The sequence below is a fragment of the Camelus bactrianus genome, chromosome 19, assembly GCF_048773025.1.
Source record: "Camelus bactrianus isolate YW-2024 breed Bactrian camel chromosome 19, ASM4877302v1, whole genome shotgun sequence".
NCBI classification, from domain to species: domain Eukaryota; kingdom Metazoa; phylum Chordata; class Mammalia; order Artiodactyla; family Camelidae; genus Camelus; species Camelus bactrianus.
Genome location: NC_133557.1, coordinates 36,009,980 through 36,034,246, shown reverse-complemented (window position 1 = coordinate 36,034,246; position 24,267 = coordinate 36,009,980). Strand labels below are relative to the sequence as shown.

The 24,267-nt window shown below is 48.6% G+C and overlaps 1 protein-coding gene across 5 annotated transcripts in view; it reads right to left on the bottom strand.

Annotated features, from left to right (window-relative positions):
* RALGAPA2 (Ral GTPase activating protein catalytic subunit alpha 2) overlaps positions 1-24,267 on the bottom strand; it is a 265,479-nt gene that overhangs the window by 80,625 nt on the left and 160,587 nt on the right. For all 5 annotated transcript variants that reach the window (XM_074347799.1, XM_074347798.1, XM_074347800.1 and 2 more), the window contains 7 exons: positions 23,908-24,042; positions 20,910-21,093; positions 16,077-16,848; positions 15,213-15,284; positions 10,192-10,315; positions 8,661-8,816; positions 2,318-2,476 (listed from right to left, as the gene is read on the bottom strand). In XM_074347799.1, coding sequence (XP_074203900.1) covers positions 2,318-2,476; positions 8,661-8,816; positions 10,192-10,315; positions 15,213-15,284; positions 16,077-16,848; positions 20,910-21,093; positions 23,908-24,042 — 1,602 coding nt within the window. The remainder of the gene's footprint in view (positions 1-2,317; positions 2,477-8,660; positions 8,817-10,191; positions 10,316-15,212; positions 15,285-16,076; positions 16,849-20,909; positions 21,094-23,907; positions 24,043-24,267) is intronic.

Below are 24,267 nucleotides of genomic sequence, written 5' to 3'. Positions count from 1 at the left end.
CAGGGACCGAAGCCAAACAAACAGACTTTCCCTCCACAGGCCTCTTGCATTCACCCTGGGGTCAGTGGTTGGTGAACGAAAGGTCAGCCGCACTTGCCCTGGAAATGTCTGGATTAATTTTATTACGTTGTAATGGTTTGTACTTTAAATGTGGGGATGACACTAAATTTCCAGTTGGCCGTCATTCTCCTCTTCCCTTTGGCTTTTTGAATTGAAATATTAAGAAAGTGATTTGCTCAGTTCATCTTGTCAGAATTTATGGCCAAATTCATAAAACTTATATATATATTTTTAAGGAGTTTTAAAAGGCATGTTAATACTTATTTTCATGCATAAGTAGAATACCTTTTTAAAAATCACTCTGATGCTAGAAAATGACGTTCTTAATCTACTATAAAAATAAAGGTGACTTTTTAGGACATTAAATGACATTTTAGAGGGCCATGCTGAAAATGAACTAATAAAGCCAGTTAATCCATGCTAAGTATTAAAGAAACACACTTTCCAGCTTTGAAAGCTATGGGATACTAAATTCATTGGTTATCTAATATTAAAGTTTTCAATCTAATTCTTGTTAAAGTACTATTCTTCATGGACACACACAAACATTATTAGCACTAAAAGCCATCTGCTTATACGAAAGTGAAAACTTCGCAGACGCAGAGACTTGAATTAAAGATAACACAAAGATTTAACACGAAGAACTTCTGGCATCTTTGCTCCCTGAATAGAAAAGAGTTTCCTAATGGCAGGTGTCTCATCAGCCAGAGGGGGGCTTTCCTGAATTCAGGAGTTGACCCACACTGTCATTATTTATTCCATTTTCATGGTAGTAACTATAACAAAAAACAACAGCAATGATGATGATGATGATGATGATGATGATGACGATGATGATAAAAACCTCTTCAACAGCTTTGACTCTGGGCCAGGCACTGTTTGAAACAACTTTCCATTTCTTAGCTCATTTAATCCTCACAACTTTGACAATTTAGATTGGGTTATAAATCCCAGGAAATCGTTACCTATTATTTTAAAGACTAAAAATAGAGAGTATTTGGGGGGAAGGTGTAGCACAAGTGGTAGAGTGCATGGTCAGCATGCACGAGGTCCTGGGTTCAATCCCCAGTGCCTCCTCCAAATAAAAGTAAATAAATAAACCTAATTACCTGCCCCTCATAAAAAAAAAAAAAGAAAAAATAGTGTTTAGAATGGTAACTTTTAGCTCCTTCAGGAGGACAATTTGGAATGAAAATGAAGGTGGTATTTAATATCAAGCTGAAACACGGTCATTTTCTTGAGGAGCAGGGACTTAATACACCAAATGTTTAATTAAAACATTACATAGAAAGAAAGTCCTGCATTAATAATTCCAAAACAAAACAGGCTGCTGTATAAAGCACGGCTAAACTACCCTAAAGGCACAAGGCCGGGAACGGAAGCCAATCGGGCACCCGGCACATGGCCCCGGGTCCTCCCAGCCGTCCCCACGAGCAGTACCAGCCGACGTGGCTGGGCTGGCCACGACAAGGTGCTCCCGTCGCTAAAACCCTCGGACGGGCTGTGCCGCGGAGGCCTGGCCTCTTCACAGACTCACCCGTGGCCTCTCCGGACCGACCCCCGCCAGCAGCAGAGGCCCGGCGTACAGCACCTGCCTGCCCCTCAAGGCTGGGGCCCAGCCCCACAGCAGCCCCAGTGGTACCTGGCTGTGGTAACAGGCTCCTCCAACAGCTACTACTATTGATCAACATGCCCCGAACTTTAAATTATAGTTGGGGGTTTGGGATTTGCAGATGCTCACTACTGTATAAGGAACAGATAAACGACAAGGTCCTACTGTACAGCACAGGGAACTAGATTCAGTTCCTTGTAAGAGCATATAATGACAAAGAATATGAAATGGAGTATGTGCATGTATGTGTATGTGTATATGTACATACGTATATATATGTAACTGAGTCACTATGCTGTACACCAGATACTAACACGTTACAAATCGACTAAACTTCAATTAAAAAAACAAATAAAACAAAAAAAAACTTTTTAAAAATTACCATTTTTAATTACAAAATTTAAAAAATTAAAACCCTTTTCTAAAATCATAAACGTCTATCATTTTCAGAGTCCCAGAAATAAAAGAATTCTGTGCCCATGATGATTCTTTGAAAATCCCAATTCCTATTTAACTCCTGCACAGCGCGTGTGACTCAGATACAGGACGAGTGCCCCCCTGGACGTGTTCACGCCACTGGTTTCAGCTGCGGTGGATCACGGCAAGTGCCGGCCGAGCCAGAGGGCGACGGTGCTAAGGACGTACCTCGGGCTTCTTGGTGATGGCGATGAAGAACATGCGGTTCTTCATCGGGTAGATGATGATGGAGACGTCCCCGAAGGCAGTCGGGATGATGCCCCTGCGGTAGTCCCGGGAGTGCTCAGACCACACGATGTGGACCTCGTCGTTCCCCAAGTGCCGGAGCTGCAATGGCAAATCGGCTCTTTGTTAATCAGAGAGAGGACAGCGGTCATGGGGGCCGTGGCTCGCAAACTGAACTATTATACTCAGAGGCAAAAATAATTCACCACCAAGAAAGGCTGCAACACTGATGCCTGCAAAAGAGGAGGATGTGGAAAACACAGCACCCCTTCCGTGGGATCCGTGGGTGTCCAGAGGTACATGTCAGCATCGCAGGTACCCCACGGCCAGAGGGGGTCGGGGCCTGCTCCGGGGTGTTTTTAACATTTAATTCACTCCTGCAGCACAGCCTCATGCTTTATACTGCTGAGCACATCTCTAAACAATTAACAGTGTGCATCTTTTATTCCATATTAAATAGAGCATCATAAGACTCTCAATTCAATGGTTATTAAGAAAAAAGATGAGAACAGAATAGAAGCCGCTATAACACAGCTGTTACCGAATGTATAAAAACCAAACTTACGACCACCTTTAAGAAAAAGCATGCATAAAATTACTTTTGTCTACTGACAGAAATTACTTTAGGAAACTAACAGTGAGCACTTGCCCTGAGCATCAAGAGAGCCTCACTACATAGAAAGTACGTTCACACACACGCCATTTACTCTCCCCACTGACTCTGTGAGACGGCCATGGTATCCTTAGGTCACTCATTGTGGGGGGAGTGCTCTGGAAGGCAAGGCGCCCCCAGCCCCGGCACAGCGGCAGCGCGAGGCCAGGCAGCTCGGCTGGGTTTGCAGTCCTGGCCACCCCCACTGCCCACAGCCACCTGCTGCTCTCAGAGTGACTGTCCCATCCCAGCTCAACCCCTTCAGCCCACCTGTGTGTGGCTTTAGACACAAAAAGGCCATACCGTCCAAGACCAATCAGAGACTCCTGGCCTCTCTAAGGAGGGCTTCGCATGCCTCCCAGGAAGGGACCCCAAGAGCGCTCTTCAGGGCCAAGCCTGGTCTGATGCAAGGACACCCCGACTTGGCCCCTGCACAGCTGTGATGACCGTGCATCCAGGGCTGGAGAAAGTGCGTCGGGGGCCATCTGAGCAGGCCAGAGACTGTGACCAGTGCAAACTAGGCCATAAAGGTTAAAATGCTGAGGTCTCCGAACCACAGAGGCTACTGAGGGTGTGAGCCTCGGGTCCTGTGACTCACGGCAGGAAGGGTCACTATCGACACTGTGAAAAAGTGTCTTAACTTCCGAGCTCACTTAACAGATGAGCCCTAAGACGGACCAAATTCAGACGCACTTTACAACAGCCAAGACATAGAAACAGCCTAAATGTCCATCAACAGATGACTGGATAAAGAAGCTGTGGTATATTTATACAATGGAATATTATTCAGCCATAAAAACTGACAATATAATGCCATTTGCAGCAACATGGATGTCTCTGGAGAATGTCATTCTAAGTGAAGTAAGCCAGAAAGAGAAAGAAAAATACCACATGAGATCGCTCATATGTGGAATCTCAAAAAAAAAAAACCATAAATACAAAACAGAAACAGACTCATAGACATACCTGTGGTTGACAAGGGGGTGGGGGATGGGAAGGGACAGACTGGGATTTCAAAATTTGTAGATACTGACAGACATACGCAGAATAGATAAACAAGATTATACTGTATAGCACAGGGAAATATATACAAGATCTTGTGGTAGCTCACAGCAAAAAAAAAATGTGACAATGAATATATGTATGTTCATGTATAACTGCAAAATTGTGCTTTATACTGGAATCTCACACAACGTTGTAAAATGACTATGACTCAATAAAAATATGTTAAAAAAATCAGATGCGCTTTAAGAAAAGCCATGTTGTTCCAGTTTTGTCTTAAGATATAAAAACGGCTGTTCTGAAATACTGTGTATTTAAAACACGTTACTATAAATATACAGACTTTCTGACCACAAAGGGGACGCCTGAGGTGACCCCACAGGCCTCCTTTCCATTTGCAAGGTCACAAGGGAAGCGGGTTTGCTGCAGGGCTTGCTTGCTCTTTGCTCTCACTCTCCTGGGGACGACTGTACAAGTTGAGATCTGCGCCCACATCTCTGCACCGGCAGTGAGGGGAGCCCACGTTCAGATGGCCCCGACGGGAGGGCGCCCGATTCAGCCGCGTGGGAATGTGGGCTGCGGGACAGACACCCCTGCGGGCGCTGAGCACAAGTCAGGATGATGCAGCCAAATTCAGCCGCGTCTAGGACTTTCTAAATGTCAGATCGCCCAGTACGCGGTTTTCCCCTTCTCCTCCCCTCCCACATGTAGACTGACCTGTGGCCGAACGGTTAGATACATCGTTCTAAAAAAGCACTGGGCTCTCAGAGCAGCACTAAGCAGCCGTCTCTCATTTCTGTTTTTCCTTCCTTTTTCCTTCTCAGTGAAGCCAGCCCGGGCCTCACAGCACCCCTGAAACCCAGTCCTCTGGGAGGAAAATTGTGGCAGCAGCCCACCAGAGGCACTTTCACGGCGTGTTTTCGACGGAAGCAGGAATACTTTCAAATGGAAACCTCGGGAGGAATTTAGAGCAGCAGGAGGTAATGGTGAGAGCTGGGGCCTCCTTTACACCCGACCTCCGGCCCCGCAGAGACAGCCAGCCTCCCGGGTCGTTCCGCGCCCCTCGATGCAACACTGGCACAACTTCTGCGTGGACACAACACACCTGGGGAACAGCCTTCCAATGCGGTGTCCCTCCAGCCGCCAGCACCGAGGACCTGTGACAGCTCCTCTCCAACCAGACGGGTAAGCGGCAAGGCGTTAGCTCTGAGGTGACACAGTGATCCTGGAAAGTCTGCAGTGACTCTTCCCTTTCTAAATTATGTTACTCAATGACATAACCCCAGGAAGCCTGTCCTAACTCTGCAGCTGTGTTCTCAGGACCACGGCAGGGGAGGACGGCATCCCACTAACAGACCGCCTCCCGGGCGGCGGCTCTGTAAGTAGCAGTAACACAATGTTCAGTGTCACGTGCTTCAGACCTCGGGACGCGCCACACTTCAATTAGCCAACTCGCAGAGCTAAGAGCTAAGGCCACAGGACCGACTGGCTGATAAATCCGGAGCATGGAGCAAAGAGCAAGAACACACCCTCTCCTGCCCACGACCAGAACACAAGAAGGTTAAAACAAGTAAAATCAACCTGGTCATGTTGTCGGCCACGGCAGAACAGAAGGGGACAGTGGGGAAGCATCAAAGGGGATTTTGTTACAGAGAATTTTGATTCCAGGCCCTCAGATTAGAAACGCGTGCGCACGAGTCAGGGAGGAGTCTCGTCCTGGAGAGGGGCCGCCCCTCACGCCAGCCACTGCTTCCGTGGCCCAAGAGGCTCAGCGCAAGTGCTCGGCGCCGAAGCCTTGAGAAATCAACCCAGGTCCTCCCGCTTCTCGTCCTGACAGCGTCCTGAGTCCCTCTGCCTGGCCCACTCTGCCCGCTGCTGCCAGGCGGCGCGCGCTGGTGACACTGGTCACGGTCCACACCTAATGGGCTGACCTCCTTTCCAGACTAATTGCATTACATCGCCAGCTGGCTCCAGACGGAGTCGTCTGTTTGACTGAAGAAGTCCTGCTCCTCAGTGGGCCCGGCTGCTACTTTTACTAAGTAACAGTCAGGCCTGACATCCCCATTGTTCCGCTGACAGTGTGCCCATCCTAAAACCTAAGTTTTATTTGTAAATTAACCAGGAAACTTCCTGCCAGAGCAGCGCTGCCTGGAGACTGATAATGTGGGCCTTTCATCCTTCCCACTCGTCCTGTATGGCTGCCAATTTGTTTTTTATGCGGCTGGCCAGCCTGAGGCTATAAAAGCCTTGTAAGACATCAGTGCAATTATAGTCCTGGAGTCAAATGAATTGGACAAATCCAATAGCACAGCCCTGTCCCCACTCTGCAAACCCCTCCAGCAGTTAGATTAGCTGTGAAAAATCTAATCTAGCCAGAGCTAACACATTTCTGCAGTGAAGGAGCAAGAGTTCAGTGTGGGGTTGCACCCGGGTTGCGGGGCTGAAAAAGCATCCCCAGGACAGCGGCAGAGGAGAGCATGAATCACTGTAGAACCCTGCAGCTCGTTTTTAAGCTGTTAGGGGCAATTTAGTTAGAACAAGACAAGGAACTGTGGGCCCCTGCTCCTGTGACTGATTTTCAGTCTCGCTGTGAGACGCTGACAGAGAGAGTTTGTCACTAATGATGCTAAATCTTGGAGCTGCAAAAGGTATCAGCTGAATTTTGATTGTTCCAGTAGGGAACCTTTCAACCAGGCCAAGCCTTAGAACAGTATTTACAACATGGTGTTTTTATCAAGAAAACCCTAGGTCTTTTCTCAAAAAAAAAAAAAAAAGATACCATCCTACTTAGTAAATATTAAAAAAAAATTAAAATAGAAGCCCATCTTGAAACAAAATAGTTTGCACGCATAAGAAAATCACAGAGCAAGCTGACACATTTGCAGAGTAGCACCGATTTACAGGGTCCGGCAAATAAAAAGGAGCCTCGCCTGGGGTCTCGGTAATCTGAGACAGAATCTCTGTGGGCAGGTCCCCGTCGCTGAGAACACCGCAGCCACCAAAACCCGAGATGTGGCTGCAGCTCCTCTAGGAGCCAGCACATGGCCGGGGTGGACAGTCAGTCGCGCTCCGCATGCCCTGACACACCTGGTCACGGCGAGGGGGGTCTGGGACTGTGCTGGGACCCGAATGCCGAGGTCCATGGGCACCACTGCCCGCCACATACGTGGTTCCGATGTCTGCGGCCCCAGTGAAGAGATAGCAGGACCACGGAGGAGAGAGACGAGGCAGGCGGAGCGAGGCCCGCCCGCCAGCCAGCATCTGTTGGCGCCTGGCGGGCTGGGAGAGGAGATGCAGCCAGACTTGCGGGGGGCGGCAAGGACAGACGGTGGGAGATCTTCTCTGGCTCTGCGCTAAGCAGTTTTACTCCACGGCCTGTGGGCCATGTGTTTGATCTCGTTTGACAGGTGGGAAAGCGGAAGTACCTGGATACACACGTGAACCCTGCCCACCACCACCACACCGGACCCCTGCCCGCCAGCCTCAGTCGGCATCAGCGGCCTGATGGCCCCATCAGGCGCTACCCTCAGCTGCCTGCATCCGCGGAGGAGGAGAAGGGGGTGAGGCCGGGGTGCCGGGCTCTGCCCTACTGGCAGGCTAGTCACCGACGTTCTCATCCGGGAATGTGGACATGGGTCAGGTTTCTAGACCTCATTCCCAGACCACATCCTTCTCCTGGGGGGTGCCCCTCACTCTACCAGGTCACCTCAGGTGGACATCCTGCAGGTGGAACAGCACAGGGGACCCTGGAGAGCTCCCTCAGAGGCGGGGTTTCCTTTGAGCTCTAGCGAAAACTGCCCCCCAGCCCACAGGGATGGAGAACACAGGGGATGCCCGAGGGGGCCTGCCAGGCAGCAGTGCACCTGGACACTGGACAGTCGTCTCCCCAGCTGCCCCCCGGCTGCCCTGGGAGGTGCGCAGTGTCTGGACGGCTCAGGACCTCGGCCAACCCAAGAGGCCAACAGCAATAACTTTCTCATGAAAGAGCGTCTGAAATTAACAATGTTTAAGACCCTCCTTTGCCTAAATCTTTTTTTTTTTAATTAACTATGGAAAGTGGACCTGAGGCTGGAGACAGGTGGGGAGACTACCGTGGTTTTCTTTTTTCTTTTTTAGCAAGTTTCTTCTGTACAGCACAGGGAACTGTATTCAATACCTTGTTAATAACCTTTAATGAAAAAGAATAAGAAAAGGAATGCACGTATGTATATGCATGACCGAGACACTGTGCTGTACATGAGAAACTGACACAATATTGTAAACTGACTGCACTTTTCCTAAATCTTGATCTCAGGATTTAAGGCTCAAACGATTGGGGGGAAGGTATAGCACAGTAGTGAGGTGCATGCTTAACACGCAGGAGGTCCCGGGTTCAATCCCCAGTATCTCCATTAAAAAATTTTTTTTTAAAAAGACTCAAATGATCGATGGCTTTTCACGTATTTCTGTATCTAGTCTGTGTGAAGCTGGACACTGCAGATCAGCTACAGCTGCAGCTTAAGGAGAGCAACCCCAAGGCTGCGTCCGGAGGAAAGCGGTCTCCACGGGGGTCGCACCACGGCTTTCATTCTGTCCTAGGGGAGCCTCCCCTCCAACCCGGGCAGCAAGAAGGGTCCCCAGGGAGGCCCTTACCTTTTTGGTGAGCGAGTCATCCGAGTCGGAGGGCATCCGAGTGGAAACGTGGAAGATCACCTCCACGGTCGAGGTAGCGTAGTAGGGGGCCGTCTGGCCGGTGCTGCCGTTGCGCTGCAGGCCGCCCATGAAGCCGCAGTGGGTGGACAGGTCCACCTGACGGGGCACAGCAGGGGGAGGGCGGTCAGGCTCGAGCTCGTCTCACTCACCACAAGGAAGGTAGGCTTTTTTTTTAAGAATCTAAGTATTTTAATTTTCATAGCTTTGTATTACAAACAGATGTAACACAAAATTAGATGAAATTAAAATATTAAAGAAACATTAACAACAAAAGGGCCAAAATCCTACCAATTTAAGAAAACTGCTATCAAAAGTTTGGTGCAAATTTCTCCAACTTCACCCCCTCCTCTGTGTGTGTGTGCGCGCGCACGCGCATGTGTGTGTGTGTGTGTGTGTGCGTGTGTGCACATGCGCACACACAGAACTTCCCTACTGATGGATGTGTGGGGTTTTCTGCTTTCTCAAACAGTGCTCGTGTGGTCAAACCATATGGTACCTCCATTAAAGAAAAATAAATAAATAAAAACCTAATTTCCCCCTCATTTAAAAAAATTTTAAAAATTAAAATTTAAAAATATGTCAGTTGAATAAGCAGTATATTCTATGACAAATAAGTCATCCTATTAGTAAGAAGAACAACTTATTAAAAGTGCAATAACTTTTAGACTAAAACCACTTGCATTTTAGAGAGTGCACGGTCTTGACCTTGCTGGCCCCGCACCCTGTTCCCATCCCCACAGCAGTCTCTTCGCTCACACTCAGCCCTCAGAGAGAAGTCTCACTTAGGTGCCTAGAGAGTCTCCCCAGCACAGACAACCAAGAAACCAAAACAACAGGAATGAGAAGAACAAGACTGCAGATATGCTGATTTCCATTTTAGCTACTCTGAATTCTTATAGATTCCAGGAATATGTTTTGGAGACAAATATGTATGTGTGTGTGTGTGTGTATAAATGTATACATGTCTTTCTGCCAGAGTATCATTTAATAAAGGAAAAATAAAATTTTAACATATCAGCCGCCCTGGGATCTAGGGACACAGGTTGATAGCCAAACCAGCACAGCTACTATTGAGTCAACTTTGGGCCTCATCTAACTTCCTTTTTTCACCCGTTAAGTCATCGGTTTCTTAGCCAGTCTCCATACTGTGACCAAAGCCATTTCTTCTCTGCCCATATCTGTCTTCTCTCAGTACAGACTGTCTATGGCTGGTGAGTTGACCTATTTGGTTCTGATAAAAAGCAAATGAAACAATACAAAGAGGAAAGCTAAGGAGAAACAAAAGTTTAGGTATAATGACGAAAATAACTAATTGAAGATGTCAAATTCAGCCTATTCTTCAACTCCAGAACTCTACCCACGCCACACTGGAACGTGAAAACACACGTGAAAACATGTGTCCTCAACACCTGGTTCACACCCATCCTTAAACGGCGCTGTCAACAGACTCCTCCAGAATGCAACCGATTACCTCCCATCCAAGGCCGGCAACGAAGTCTTCATAAGCTTGGCTTCCTCTTTCATTGGAGAGGATGGAACACTTGTCCTCCTGACCTTCAGCGATGTAGAACACTGCGATTTTGTGCGTTTCACGGCTGTAAAGGTTTGAACGTAGAGGAGTCAGAATCCTTACGTGGAAAATCGTTTCACTGCTGCCATCCACACTCCTGCCACTCAGCTCACATTTACTGAGACCTCACGAGGGGCCAGTCATCGCCCCACGAAGGTTCAATGTGATCTCATTTATCTCCGCCAGCACCCTGAGGAGACAAGCCGTATTGTCACCTCCCTCGTGGAGAGAGCTGAAAGGAGGCACAGCAAGTCGCATAGAAAGCACATGCAGCGAGCAGGGGACCGGGCCGGAGGCCGGGCAGCCTGGTTCCTGAGACTACTCGCTGACAGATGAGACACTTAACAGCATGTCAGAGCACATGGTTTGACAAATTCTCTCCATTTTTGGTTAAAAAAAAATCTTTGAAAGCATTTCAGATAGATCTCAGTTGTGAACAATCTAGGTGACCACACCCATTTCCCTTCCCACACTGAGATAAGGGAACGGGCTTGCTCACTGGAACTGTGAAATAGGCCTGGGCCAGACGAGACACGGAAGCGACCTCCTCGAGGCAGAACACACCCGGGTCCTTCCTCTGTGAGGGGCTGCACCCGCCCCGCGCTCGGGCTGGTCTCGGCGGGCCTGACGGGGTGCACAGCTGTCCGGGGAGACGTCTTGGGCCATATAAATGGCTCGTCCACTTCCTCCAGGATGGGTTTGGGGCACTTTGCTGTTAAATCAAGTAAACATGCCATGCACGTGCCTCCTAACCTGCTGGACATCCAGCATAGACAGTCCTCGGCACACAGAAGTGGCCCAGTTAAATCTCTGTTGAACTGGCCATAGATACAATGACACGTTTGATTATATCAATAACTCATTCTATAAATCATACTCTGAATTGCCAAAGCCGCTGGACCTACACCCAGTGATCTGTTAAGTTCTGGATTGTCATTCCCAGAGCACTTCCACTCTTCTTGTTTCTACAGAACATTCTGAAACATCTCATAGGAAAACTACTGAGCACTTACATAATCCGAATGTTTCTACCGTCTAATTGTTCAACATCTCAACATGCATAATCTGATGAGACATTAGATTGGTGAAATCGGGGCTCCATATTTTAACATATTCTCCAATATTTCCTCCTGCAGGAATATTATTTTTCTACTTAATTAGCAGAATGAATTGAAGCTCAACTAAAAAGTCTTAAAAATAAATCAAGGAGGAGAGTGTGCTCCTTCTAGTCCTTTCCGTGTTCGTGTCTCTCTGGAGTCTACACGTAGTGACCATACTTGGAAGGAAAATTAGAAAACACAGAAGAATAAAAAAAACCCACTAGTAGGGGTGTATGTATCTTTTTGAATTAATTCTTATTTTGCGGTTGGCTTTATTCCTTTGATAACTATGTAAGTTTAAAAAACTAAAGCTCTAAACGTTCTTAGAAACAATAAACAGTACATACATGCAAATTTAAGAAATATGTGCAGTATATTGTGTATATGTATTTACATGCAATACATTGTATATGTGCAGCCAAATTGTAACTTCTGCCTAAAAAAACAAACAAACAAAAAAACCCACTAGTGTTCTTTGCTTCTATGTTGAAATCATAACCCTCACCTCAGTGCAGGATGCATTTGTGCATATAAAATGAGAAACTACTCTCATGTTTTGCAACTGATTCATTCACTCAAAATATTTATGAACGCTTTTAAAATTTATTGTGTAAAATATACCTAACATAAAAGTCACCATTCAGGCCATTTGGGAGCGTGAACGCCTTTATACTTCGTGCTTGTGTAACAAGGTTATGAATGGCTGTGTAACATCCCATGACATTACTGTACTGGATCCAAGTCCTTGTCACCGGACACTTAGGTTGCTTCCATTGTAAAGACCTTATCACATTATCTTTGATGAGTCCTTAAAATAAATTCATACGACACACTGTAACTGACTATACTTCAATAAAAAAAAGATTTACATAAAAATTAGATTCACAGAAACGGGACCGAGGTCGCTGCCCACTTTTAAGGCTCCCGGTGCGCACTGCCCTGCTGGCAGCAGAGACGGCGGGCGAGTGGGCGTCCAGCAGGCCCCGGCGGCGTAGCCTGAGCGCCCTCCTGGGGCGCCCGTCTCGGTGGGACGGCTGCGGGGGGTTCTGGGTGCTGCTCTGGCAGAGACCCTGTGCCCTCACACCATCAGAGGTCTTGTCCTCCCATAGCCGAGGCACCGCTTCCTGCCTCGGACTGGCCCTCAAAGAGCAATAATGACCCGAGGGCTTGGATGGTAAGAGAGGTCACGATCTGTCAACTAAGAGACTGTCTCTTTCAACACGTGGGGAAGAAAATACAGTTACTCAATTTCTTTCTGCAGCTCTGTCTGTATATTTAAAAGTCCTTAGTTCATTTTTTTCTGCTGTATACACTTTACACACGTAAGACCATCTCAGGTTTATCTGAAATGTTCTTAATTTATTCTCCTTGGAAGTCCAGGCTGTTTACGGTTGTAGCTGCTTCCAGGTCCTTGAGTCCTCATTAAGCCAAAGTGGGAGCAGAGAGCCCTCGGCCCCAGTGACTGCCTGACTGATGGAGGTGTGAGGAAAGGTGACCTTTCGCTGTAAACTCTCATCAAATTTCACAGCCTCCGAAATGCTAGCACCGCAGAGAGCCTGGGAGGACGCAGACGCTGAGTCTGGCCTTACGAGAGCCGGGCTTCTGAAATGATAATTAGCAGCGTTAACAGCACTTCATACCCAGGGCCTGCAGGACCAGCGCCTGAAGAAGCAGGCAGCTGAGGACCACAGGGACAGAAAACCAGCAACTTCCTCCGCCCCCTTAGAATGAGTCTTTCCTTCTCGTTAGGAACAGGCCAGAACAGCTTGGTTTCCTGGTGCTGTCGCATTAAAAAGCCAAAGAGAGAGCCACGGTTTTAACTGTCACTCTGCCGTGTGGTGGCGAGAGGCACTGACGCTGAGAAGGGGCGCCCTCTTTTAACTCGGCACAGCATTCACACGTCTTTGCTGACTTCCCGGTATAAAAAGCATAGCTGCCAGACAGTCTCTGCTTTTCCTAAGGACGCGGCAAGCAGCAGCTCTGCCTTGGCCGCAGGCAGAGATGCTGATGTCAGAAATAAATGGACACATCCTGAAAGGCAGCGGAGGGACACGGTGTAGTCTCACCTGCTACCTGACCAGCACATAGACAGCCTGCATTTCTCACAGCTAAAGAGTCCCTTGTCTTTTTTTTCCCCAAAAAGAACCTTGAAAACACTCTGTACTGGAGAACAAGTGGATACCTTTGTCAGGAAGACACGCAGCCCGGGAGTTGGGGTTTTAAGTGAACGTCAATCCAGGGGCGGAGGACGTGCCCGTCAGGTCTCCAGCGCCACACTTCTCCCTCCCAGGGAGCTGATTCAACTGCGCCTCATGCAACTGAAGCACACTCACACTCAACGAACGGCCGGAAGCACGCGACACCCGTGTGCCAGCGTGACACAAGGACGCGTGGCGTCATTCAGCATGTGCCTGGAAAGTGAGTCGGGACCCAAGGGACTGCCTGTTCCCTACCAGGGGCCAGAGGGAGAGCGAGGTGACTTTCGAGCCCTTCAGAAAAAGCCCTCACAGAACCTCCCCAGAGAATCTGTTCTCTTCCTCCGGAGAAGATGCAGCGACAAGACCAGCAGCAGCGTGGGGAGGGGCCATGGGAGGGGGCGCCTGCAGGTCCTTCCTTGAGATGCGCAGAGAGGGCTCCGAGAGGAGTGGAAAGAAATGGGCTTTTTAAAAACTAAAGATCAAGGCGACACAGGAAAATGTGGGCGCGAGAGGTAAGTTCCAGGGACGCGCCCCATGCAGCGAGGGTCCTGGGCTTCACGCAGGACAGAACTCAGTAGAGAGAAGGGAGATGTGTTCAGAGACGCGCACTCCACACCGAGCACGGGCCGTCCCCGAAGGCCAGAGAGATGGACAGAGAGACAGCGACCACGAGGGGCGGGGCTTCAGTCCTCATGGGCTGGGGAACTTCACACGCTAACAAGTGCAAGGCTTATTCCAACTACTCTGGGGACAGGGCGGGGTTCCAGGAACTGGGCCACCACCCATTTTGACCTTTCACGGCTAGCCTCGGAACCGTCACAGTGTTAATTTATCAGGGAGCGTACAGAGTAGCTCAAGGTCGACTGGAGGTCAAATCTCCCGCCACTTCAGGCCTTACAGTCCACTGCGAGCTGACTCCCGCCATCCTGGCGCTAACTGCCGTGCCACTGTTTCAATGGCTGTGCCTTGCCCCCTCCCCTCCTGTCTCAAAGGGAGCAGGCTGTTCAAGACTTCGAGCACCTGCGACGTACCAAGGACTACAGGTGCTCCGGACAGAGATGCTTTTGGAAGCACGCATCTCCCCAGATCAAACGCTGGTCATCAGATTACCGAGGATGGCTTCTGAGATGGTCCGGAAAAGGGGGAGATCTGAGAACTGACCAGCTTTGGAGAACGAGGTTTGGGGCTGAGGAGCAACTCGTGACAGCACCCGGGTCTTAACCTCGCCAACCCTGCAGAGCTGAGACCGCGGGATGCTGGCCGGCGGGCCCACGGTGCAGGGTAGGAAGTCGGGGTCACTGGCTTCAAACTACTGGTCTGTGCGCATGGGCAGGCTGTCTGACCTGGGCAAACCCCTGACCCTCAGTGGAGCGAGAGGTGGCCGCAGAAGTGAAATAAGAACCAGAATCCACTGGCTTTCATGTGCCTCAGTCAAAGGCAGAGATCAGTGGGGGCGATGACCTCATGTAAGTTTATTCCTCAGGGCGAAAACACCAACGGCACGGTCTGTGTCAGCGTGCTGGCTCCCGGACCTGTGCGGGGAGCTCGCTCGGCACCCGCGTCTGGGGGCCCCGCACACACGCACACAGACAGGGACAGGGTGGTTGGGCATACTTCCACGTACCACTGTCGGGAGTCCAGATTTTTCAGCTCTCTCAGTAATTTTGAATTTTTCTTCAACAGATGGAAATTCTTCCTGTATAGAAAGAGAGGTGGAAGAAAAGTCGTGTCATCACAGATCAGTTTTGCCCTTTCCAATCGACTAACAAATCTACCTGCTCATCGGTCCCTCCATCCACCCATCCATAACACCTCATTCATAAAAGATGTGTGACCCAAGCCTCCAGAATGAATTCCGTTCTTAAGGTAGTCAAAGACATCACAGTTCCACTGCGCCCCTCCGGTCCAGGGACTCTGGGTGGCCCCGGCCCGCGGCTGTGTGACCTGTGTGCGTGTCTGCACCTGTTTTCACTGCCGGCTCTGCTGTGAGACCCTTTTCCCCACCTCCGTAGCTCAGACCCGCCCCTTCCACAGGGTCCTCCCCATCGCCCCGCACTTCCCAGTGGGCTGAACCCTTGAGTCACAGCATCTTTCATGAGAGGTGTACAGAGCCTGCTGTCCCCACCAGCGCTAAGGACGGACGGTGGCTTATTCCATCTTTGTCGTCCATCTGCATTTTTCCTGAAGGCAGAAGCAACAATGGACACACAGCCATAATTAAAACACACACACACACACACACACACACACAGAGTAAATGTTTGATACCCTTGAAAGTACATAGCAGATGCCTGAAATTCAATCTGTGCATCAACACAGCAGAGTTAGCTAAATTTCTAGCTTTAATTTAGCATAAAATAAGCCCTCAGTGCTGAAGCAGAGAAAAATCTCCATTTCTGCTCTCTGCTTCCCAGACCCCAAACTGATGGAAATAACAAGCCCACAAAAATTGCGATGAAGTAACCGAAGGTCTAGAGGCGGCCGTTACCTTCTGTCCCAAGAATTCATTCCCAAGTCATCAAGCAACAGCCTACAGAAGTAGAAGGCCCCACGGGGCCCCACGGCAGGAGGCTGCTCCTGGCTGGGGACTCTCATGGCGGAGCTGGAGTTGCATCTCTGGATGTACTCGTCCTCCTGCGCGTTCTGGCGCAAGATGGCCTCGATGATTTCCTTCTCTTGGTCATGGCTCATCCCACACGGGGGTGGGGAAGGCTCGTTGAGATTTAGCTGTGATGGTAAAAGGCATTCAGGGCTCGTGTGACCAATGTTTTCCAGCAACTGGTCGAGGACATCCTCTCCCTCCTCTGCCTGAGAAAGCTCCTTCTGAGGTCCGGAGGCTGGATGAAGCCAGCCAGAGATCGGGAGAGAGGGACTTCTGCCCTCGCGTGCGGAGCAGCCTTGCAGAGGTCCGTAGAGCAGCTTCCCATCCCAAGAATACTTCCCTGAGACGTCCCTCACGATGACCCGCACGTCGGAGAAGGCGCCCGCTGACGAGCCGCCAGCAGGACCGTCCGCGGGCGTCTGCAGGCAGGATATGAGGGTGCTGTCGTTGAACACGAACAGCTGCAGGCCAGGGCTCCTGAACACGTCGGGGGAGAGCTCGGCCGCGCCGGCGTGCGCGTTGTCGTGGTTCTCGCTGACCAGGCTGTGCAGCACGGCCGGGCCCCCGCGGAGCGGGAAGTGGCCCAGGTGATTGACCAGGTGCGCCATCACCATGCGGGCCGTCAGCGGGATCAGCTCTAGACTCCTCCTCTTCCTCTCTGCCAGCGGAGGGAGCATGCAGAGACAGGGGGAGGGGGGGTTACAAGCGAGCAGCACCAGCTCTCAACCTGCACTTGGGAAGTTCGAGGATTTCAGTCTGGGGATTCTTTTCGCCTCTTTTCTTTTCTTTTCTTTTTTTTTTTTTTTTTTTTGACATGAATTCTACTGGAATGTAAAAGTACAATTTAAATAGACCGCTAAAAGAACCCACTTACATGAAGATTTCATTCTGACAGGGACACTGAAAAATGTGTAGCTATAGAAAACCAGAGAAAGATCCTGGTCCTCAAGGAGCCGATGGCTCTAGGATCTCCAGGGGGAGGATGTGCAGCTGGAGGGGACGGCAGAGCTGGGGTGGGGGCTGTGGGACCAGGCTAGGGAGGTGGCCTCACTCCCCTCCGTGCAGAAAGGGAGACACTGATATAATGGAATGAATCAAGCCATTGACCACTTAAAAATACTTGAAGCTTTTTCAGGAACCTCCATACTGTTCTCCATAAACTGGCTGCACAACTTACACTCCCACCAGCAGTGCAGGAGGGCTCCCTTCTCCACAGCCTCTCTAGCATTTATTATTTGTGGATTTTTGATGATGACCATTCTGACTGGTGTGAGGTGATACCTCATTGTAGTTTTGATTTGCATTTCTCTAATAACTAGTGATATTGAATATCTTTTCATGTGCCTGTTGGCCACCTGAATGTCTTTGGAGAAATGTCTATTTAGATCTTCTGCCCATTTTTTGATTGGGTTGCTGTTTTTTTACATATATACAGAGATTCCTTAAAAAACAAAAAATAAAGTTACCATATGATCCAGCAATCCCACTCCTGGGCATATATCCAGAGAAAACTCTAATTTGAAAAGATACATACACCTCAATGTTCATAGCAGCAGTGCTTAAAATAGCCCAGACATGGACGCAACCTAAGTGCACATCAACAGATGACTGGATAAAGAAAATGTGGTATATACATACAATGGAATATTAGCCATGAAAAGTAACAAAATAATGCCATCTGCGGCAACATAGAAGGACCTGGAGATGATCATACGAAGTGAAGTCAGTCAGACAGAGAAAGACAAATACATATTGCTTATACGTGGAATCTAAAAAAATGAACAGTGCAAATGAACTTATTTACAAAACAGAAACAGACTCACAGACATGGAAAACAAATGTATGGTTACCAAAGTGGAAAAGGTGAAGGAGGGATAAATTAGGAGTTTGGGATTGACATATATAAAATAGATAACCAACAAGGGCCTACTGTAGAGCACAGGGACTATATTCAATATCTCATAATAACCTATAATGGAAAAGAATCTGATAAAGAACAGATTTATATATATATATACATATATGTATATATATATATAAAAAACTGAATCACTTTGCTGTACTGAAACTAACACAACATTGTAAAGCAACTATACTTCAATTAAGAAATGGTAAAAATTAAAAAAATAAAAAATAAGTATTTGAAGCCACTTGCCTTAGGATCATTGTGACTACGTCTTGCTGTTGGGGCATTTTAATATTTAACAGAACTTGGTCTATTAATAATTCATGGAATGCCTTAGAAGGCTTTAACTAAATTTGTAGTTGGTTAAATGCCCATGAGCAACTAATTTACAAAATTTTTCAGACTTCAAACGTATAGAAAGAATGACAAGAGCATGTAAAAGTGGGCCGTGTGAAACATTTGGGGTATAAGGAAGAAAGACTAACTCCACAAGGATGGACTGAAATGACTACTTAAGCTTGAGAGCAGTTAAGAGAAATTTTAATCTACCAAATTCTCAAAAGAATCGTGCGTCACACTAAGAACAAGTGATAATGGAAACGTCTAATAAAAAGAAAACACCAGACAATTAAATAAACCAACTTCTATCATTTGGGCTTAAAGGGTTAGGAGATACTTGGTTTCTAAGTTCACAAGAGAGTTTAAAACCTCTTTTGCCACAGAAGTTCACAGTCATTTTTATACCACAGAACTGTGCTGGGACAAGTCTGCATGAGGCCCCGAGGTTCTCTGGAGAGTGAATATTCAAGTCAGAGACTGTTGTATATTGAAAGAAAGTGGCACAAAAATTTAGATGTGCTAATTTTAGGTTTGTCCTTTTCCATTAACCTATTCGTCTTCTGCCATTTTTAAGTGACGGGTCATGGTAAGTGGCGAACCTGTTTCCGGGACAGCCCTGTGGGTTGCCTTTAGGGGAAGGTAAGTTAATTTTCTTATGACATGGACAACAAGGTAGGAGACAACAGAGAAACAGATCCAGGGTCATTTTATTATTTAAAAAAATGTTTTGAATTTACAACTAGGGGGGAAAAATCAAGAAAAGACTGCAGTTTGAGAGAACAGCAGAACACCAGCAGAGGACAAGCAGGTAGGTGATTCAGAGACCGGAGGGCACGCAGCAGGAGCATGGACTGTGCCCCACGGCCCCGCCAGCCACACGGCCCCAGTCAGGAGGGTCTGCTCTCCTGCAAAACCTCCATGTGAAGAAGGCAGCATTTCAGGAACCTGGTCATTAAGTCTTAGACTGAAAGTCCACCTCCATCACTGCCGACCTGGGCACCCTTGGGAAAATCCCTCCTGTTTGCTAAAACAATGACAGGCTGCTCCGGAGCCCCGCTCCCAGCTGGACCCCACTCCCGGCCCGTCCCCCTCGGCCTGAACCCTACTCCGACTCTGCAGTCCTGAGAGCACAGCCTGGACCCCGGACCCTCACTGGCGAGTGCCTGCCGAGTCCTTCCTCCCTCTGCCCAAGGCCCCACCTGGGGTCTGTCTCAGCACTCCCAGGTCACCTGTTCACACTGTCTGGCGACAGACCAAGCACTCGGCCCAAAAGTACTCGGCCAGACCCACCACCAAACACTTCTTTGGAAAATAAAACCACTCCTGTTCTGGTTTCACCCTCCATGAGCTTCTGGAAGCACCTGTCTCTGCCAGCCTTCCTCGGCCGCCTGTCCACCTTCTTCCCTCGACCTCCTAGAAACGACACCTCTCGGTTCTCCGTCCGTTTTCCAGACTTTGCTTTCCTGGTGATGTCCCCTCATTCCCTTTCCTTTAACGAATTCCTTAAGTTCTATTCTATCCCCAAGGTTCCATTCTTAGGCCTAGGTTTTTAGCCTGCTAAGTCCATAAAATTTTCATGGATGATTTGACACTCCATACCCACTTTTTTTTTTAACTTTCAATTTTTGAGACACTTGAAGATGCACCTGTACTTGTAAGAAATAATACAGAGCGATCCTGAATATCCTTCACGCAAACAGTAACATCTTGGATGGGGACAGTACAGTATCACAATCATCGCTGAGACAACGCATCAGGATTCAGAGTTCACTAGTCTCACATACACTCATTGTGTGTGTGTGTGTGTGTGTGTGTGTGTGTGTGTGTTATTCTACGCAGCTTTATCACATGTATAGATGACACACCCACATCTTGACTCATCTTCCAAGGCCTAGGGAGGGGCTCTTGTCATCCAGGGAGAAGGGTGGTGGAGGGGGACACACGGCAGCCCCCCAAGTCCTGACAACACCCACACACTCTCCGGCGGGCCCTCTGCTCTGAGATCAAGTCTCACGCTGTGGCTCGCAAACTCCCCTCTTTCTTCGTGAAGCCCTCCTAGTCTGGAACACTCTACCAGCGCCTTGCAAAGTCTGCCCATCCTTCCAGGTCTGGCTTAAGTCCTCCGTGTAAGCCCCCACGGTGCTCCAGGGACACATGTGAGTCCCTCTGCCTTAATCCTGTCTCTCCCATGAGATGAAAGCTCCTTGGGGACAGAAAATGAACTGGTTTTGTGGGTCCCCTGGATCTGAGACATGCAGGTCCTTAATAATACAAAATTTAACCAGGATGGGACAAGAAGGGGGAGAAGAACAGAAAAGGACAAGAAACAAGGAGGGAAGAATTTGCTATCACAGAAACCTCTAGAAACCTGGATTTCAGCACTAGATTTTTAAAAAATAACACAGCAAGTGTGAACAAAAGGCTGCCACCTTCCCTTTTTTGCTCACGGGAATGAATATTCTGGAGACTCTTACCCTCTTCGACAGTAAGCAGGTTGCCCAGCTCTGCTGATGAAGGATACTGAACCGGCTCAGAATTCTTCACGTTGGCCAGGGGCAGGAAGGGGTCGTAGTCCGTGGATGACAGGTCAGCCAGCGTCAGGGTTTTGTGGCTCTGTTGGGTGTATGTGCTCGAGCCACAAACGCAGCAGTGCAAAACCTGCCAAAAACAGAAGGGAAGGTGCGTTGCGGGTGCCACCAACCTCCTGTCTCCTGATGATCTGTCCAAACACAATGGCACTTAGGTAGGCCTCCGGCCTGGTAATTCCTGAAAACGTGGAATCCCTCCCCTCTAGAACGCCTTCCTGCTATTAGCAAGTGTATCTTGCTCCTTTCACATCAATGTCAGTAAGTAAAAGGAAAGGAAACGTCAACAAGAGCTTATTTCCCTATTCTGTGCAGTCAGTCCTGCTCTGGTCCACAGAGGCAGCACGAGGGCAGGGAGCCCAACCAGGAGATGCGGACCGGCTGGGGGATGAGGACCGGCCAGGGGATGAGGACCAGCCAGGGGATGAGGACCAGCCAGGGGAATGAGGACCCAGCCGGGGAATGAGGACCCAGCCGGGGAATGAGGACCAGCCAGGGGATGACGACCAGCCAGGGGAATGAGGACCCAGCCCAGGGATGAGGACCAGCCAGGGGAATGAGGACGCAGCCGGGGGGATGAGGACCGGCTGGGGGATGAGGACCAGCCAGGGGAATGAGGACCCAGCCGGGGGATGAGGACCCAGCCGGGGGATGAGCTGCAGATAACCCACCACCCAGGCTGGAAGGCAGAGAGGGAGCAATTAGCAGAGACCCTTAGCCTAGCTGATAAATGTTAATGAATCTGAATTTGTGTTAACTCACAACCCCATGACTTGGAAGAGCTAATACAATTTTTAAAAGTATAATTAATGCAATAAATTTAATACAAATTAGTTTCCTGAAAGCTCACTGCTTGTTAACCAATTACCGTTGACTGAAGGCCTGTAAGCCAGGCACACAAACCATCTTGAGTATGCCAAAGCGTATAAATGAGCTAATAACTGTACTAAAGTTTACTTTTTTAAATCGTAAATTCAAGATCATTAATTCAAAAACCTGATTTTTATGAAGACGAGGATAGTACTTTAGAAACTAGGGAAAGATCACTTTTGGGGACCTGCTCTGATCTGCCCCAGGCAGGACACCGTGGGGTCAGGCTGGGCTTCTCCCGAGTTAGTTCCCTCTACCTGTGTGGCCTCGTGGGGACTGGAGGAGGACGGAGGCACATGTGGCCTTTGGACACGGCTGAAAAGTACTGCAGTTGGCAGGGGACAGTCGCCTGGACACCTCTTCCCAGGAAAAAAGCTGTCTAGGAAACTTAGGGTAGCTTTCTTATTAATATAAAATTTGTTTCCCAGTCTTCAAGAGAATTAATTTCTTTAGTTAAACGCCATAAATATAAGAAATACAAATTCAAACCACAATGCAATACCACTGCATTCCTGCCAGACGCAAACAGTCAGCAAGAATGTGGAGCGGCCGCAATTCACAGACACCGCTGTTGACAGTGGACATCTGCACGCCACTCTTGAAGAGCACCAGGCGTCCGCTACTGCAGCGGAACACGTGGATTCCAGAGCTCCACTCCCAGGTGCACGCCCGGCAGAAACGCATACACATGTGAACCAGAGGACTAAGACTCCCAAGGGACGGTATGAGTCCACACGGTAGCCACAGCCCAGACAGCGGTCACCGGGGTGTGTGCGGAACAGACACAGCGGGGCTCCTGGGATCTGGGGACGCTCTGTTTCTAGACCGGGACCTGGTTTGGAGGGTGTGCTCATGTTGTGAAAACCCACCAAGCTCTCACTTACGACTGACGGATGCGCTTTCCTGGGTGCAAATTATACTTCAACAAAAAAAGGTTTCCTTTAAAAACACAATGAAGAATTATTCAATAAATTTATGTACCGTGTTAACTATAAAGTACCTGTTATATTGGTAAAGCAATTTTAACAGAAATGTTTCAAGAAAAGAGAGGCTAGAAAAGAGAAGAATTTAAATGACTGTGGCTACTTCAGCTGGTCAAGCCATCTAGGCTTCTAACACACCAGGATGACAGAAGAATGACTCATCTGAACACAGCTACTACAATATTTGACAACTGAAGAAATCGTTTAACAGTACATAATACTTTTTGGTAGAATTTCAACCATGACTAAGTGAGTTTTTTTTTTTTTAAATTCACTTTAAAGTGAGGCAACAAAGCGATCAACTAATAACTTGGAAATCTTTTTAAAAAAAACTATTGTTAAAGGTTTGTTACTACAAAAATAAGCAACAGGACTGTCCCTACTTAATAGTAATTATTCAAACGACACACAACTAATAGACAGGCAGACAGACAGGCAGATAGACAGATGGACAGACAGACAAAGGCTTTCACAGGGCGGGCTGTGAGGCCTGTAAGGAAGGCTGGTATAAAGGGACCAGAGCAAGCGCCACAGCCGGTCCGCAGGCGGCGGTGAAATTCGAGTGTTTTAAGTGCTGTAAGATCGATGAGGCTGACTGCTTTGATGTGATATACTGTCTTTCCTTAATTTATACCCTAAGATCTTTTAAAACAGATTAGGGGGACCATTGTACGTTTTCGTCCTTTGATTTTGTCAAGTGAAGGCTATGGCTATTCCTACGATATAAACGGTTCCTTTCAAAATTAAGCAGGTACCGACCAGGCTATACGCACGAGGGGCCCTGAGCGTAGCGCAGCCGGGTCCAGACGGCAGTCAGAGGAATGCGAGCCTCGCGCACTGGGGACGCGCGGCCGCTCTATGACCACAGCTGCTCCATTTTCACTGCCGAAGTCATTCCTTTCCTTTAAAATGTTTACCCCATAAATCCTTGCCAAAAGGGCAAAGATATATAAGTAAATGCAGAAAACATGTTCCAGTGATTGTGGGATGTGCAGGTGCGCAGTCGGCGCCCCCAGGGCGCAGGGGAGACTCACCCTGTAGACGTAGTCCAGCAGGGGGGCTCGGGGCGAGGGCTGCTCCAGGGCCGCCGTGCACACCGGGTGGAGGAGGGCTCTCAGGGGCAAGGCCATGCACCAGTCCAGGAGGCAGAGCAGCAGGGACACGATGAACTGTGAGAGGAGGCAGACCCTGCGCCTTACTCTGCAGCCTCTTCAACCCCCCACGTGTTCCTTACCAAGGACCACAGCACTGCCCCACGTGCCAGCAATGCTCAGGACATACGCATGCGGAAGGACTGAACTTTAATTATCTAGAATAAATTGTTTACTATTTATTCTTATTTACAGTGAGTGAGGGCTTCACAGGGAGGCCATGAGGGCCAACACAGAGAGCAT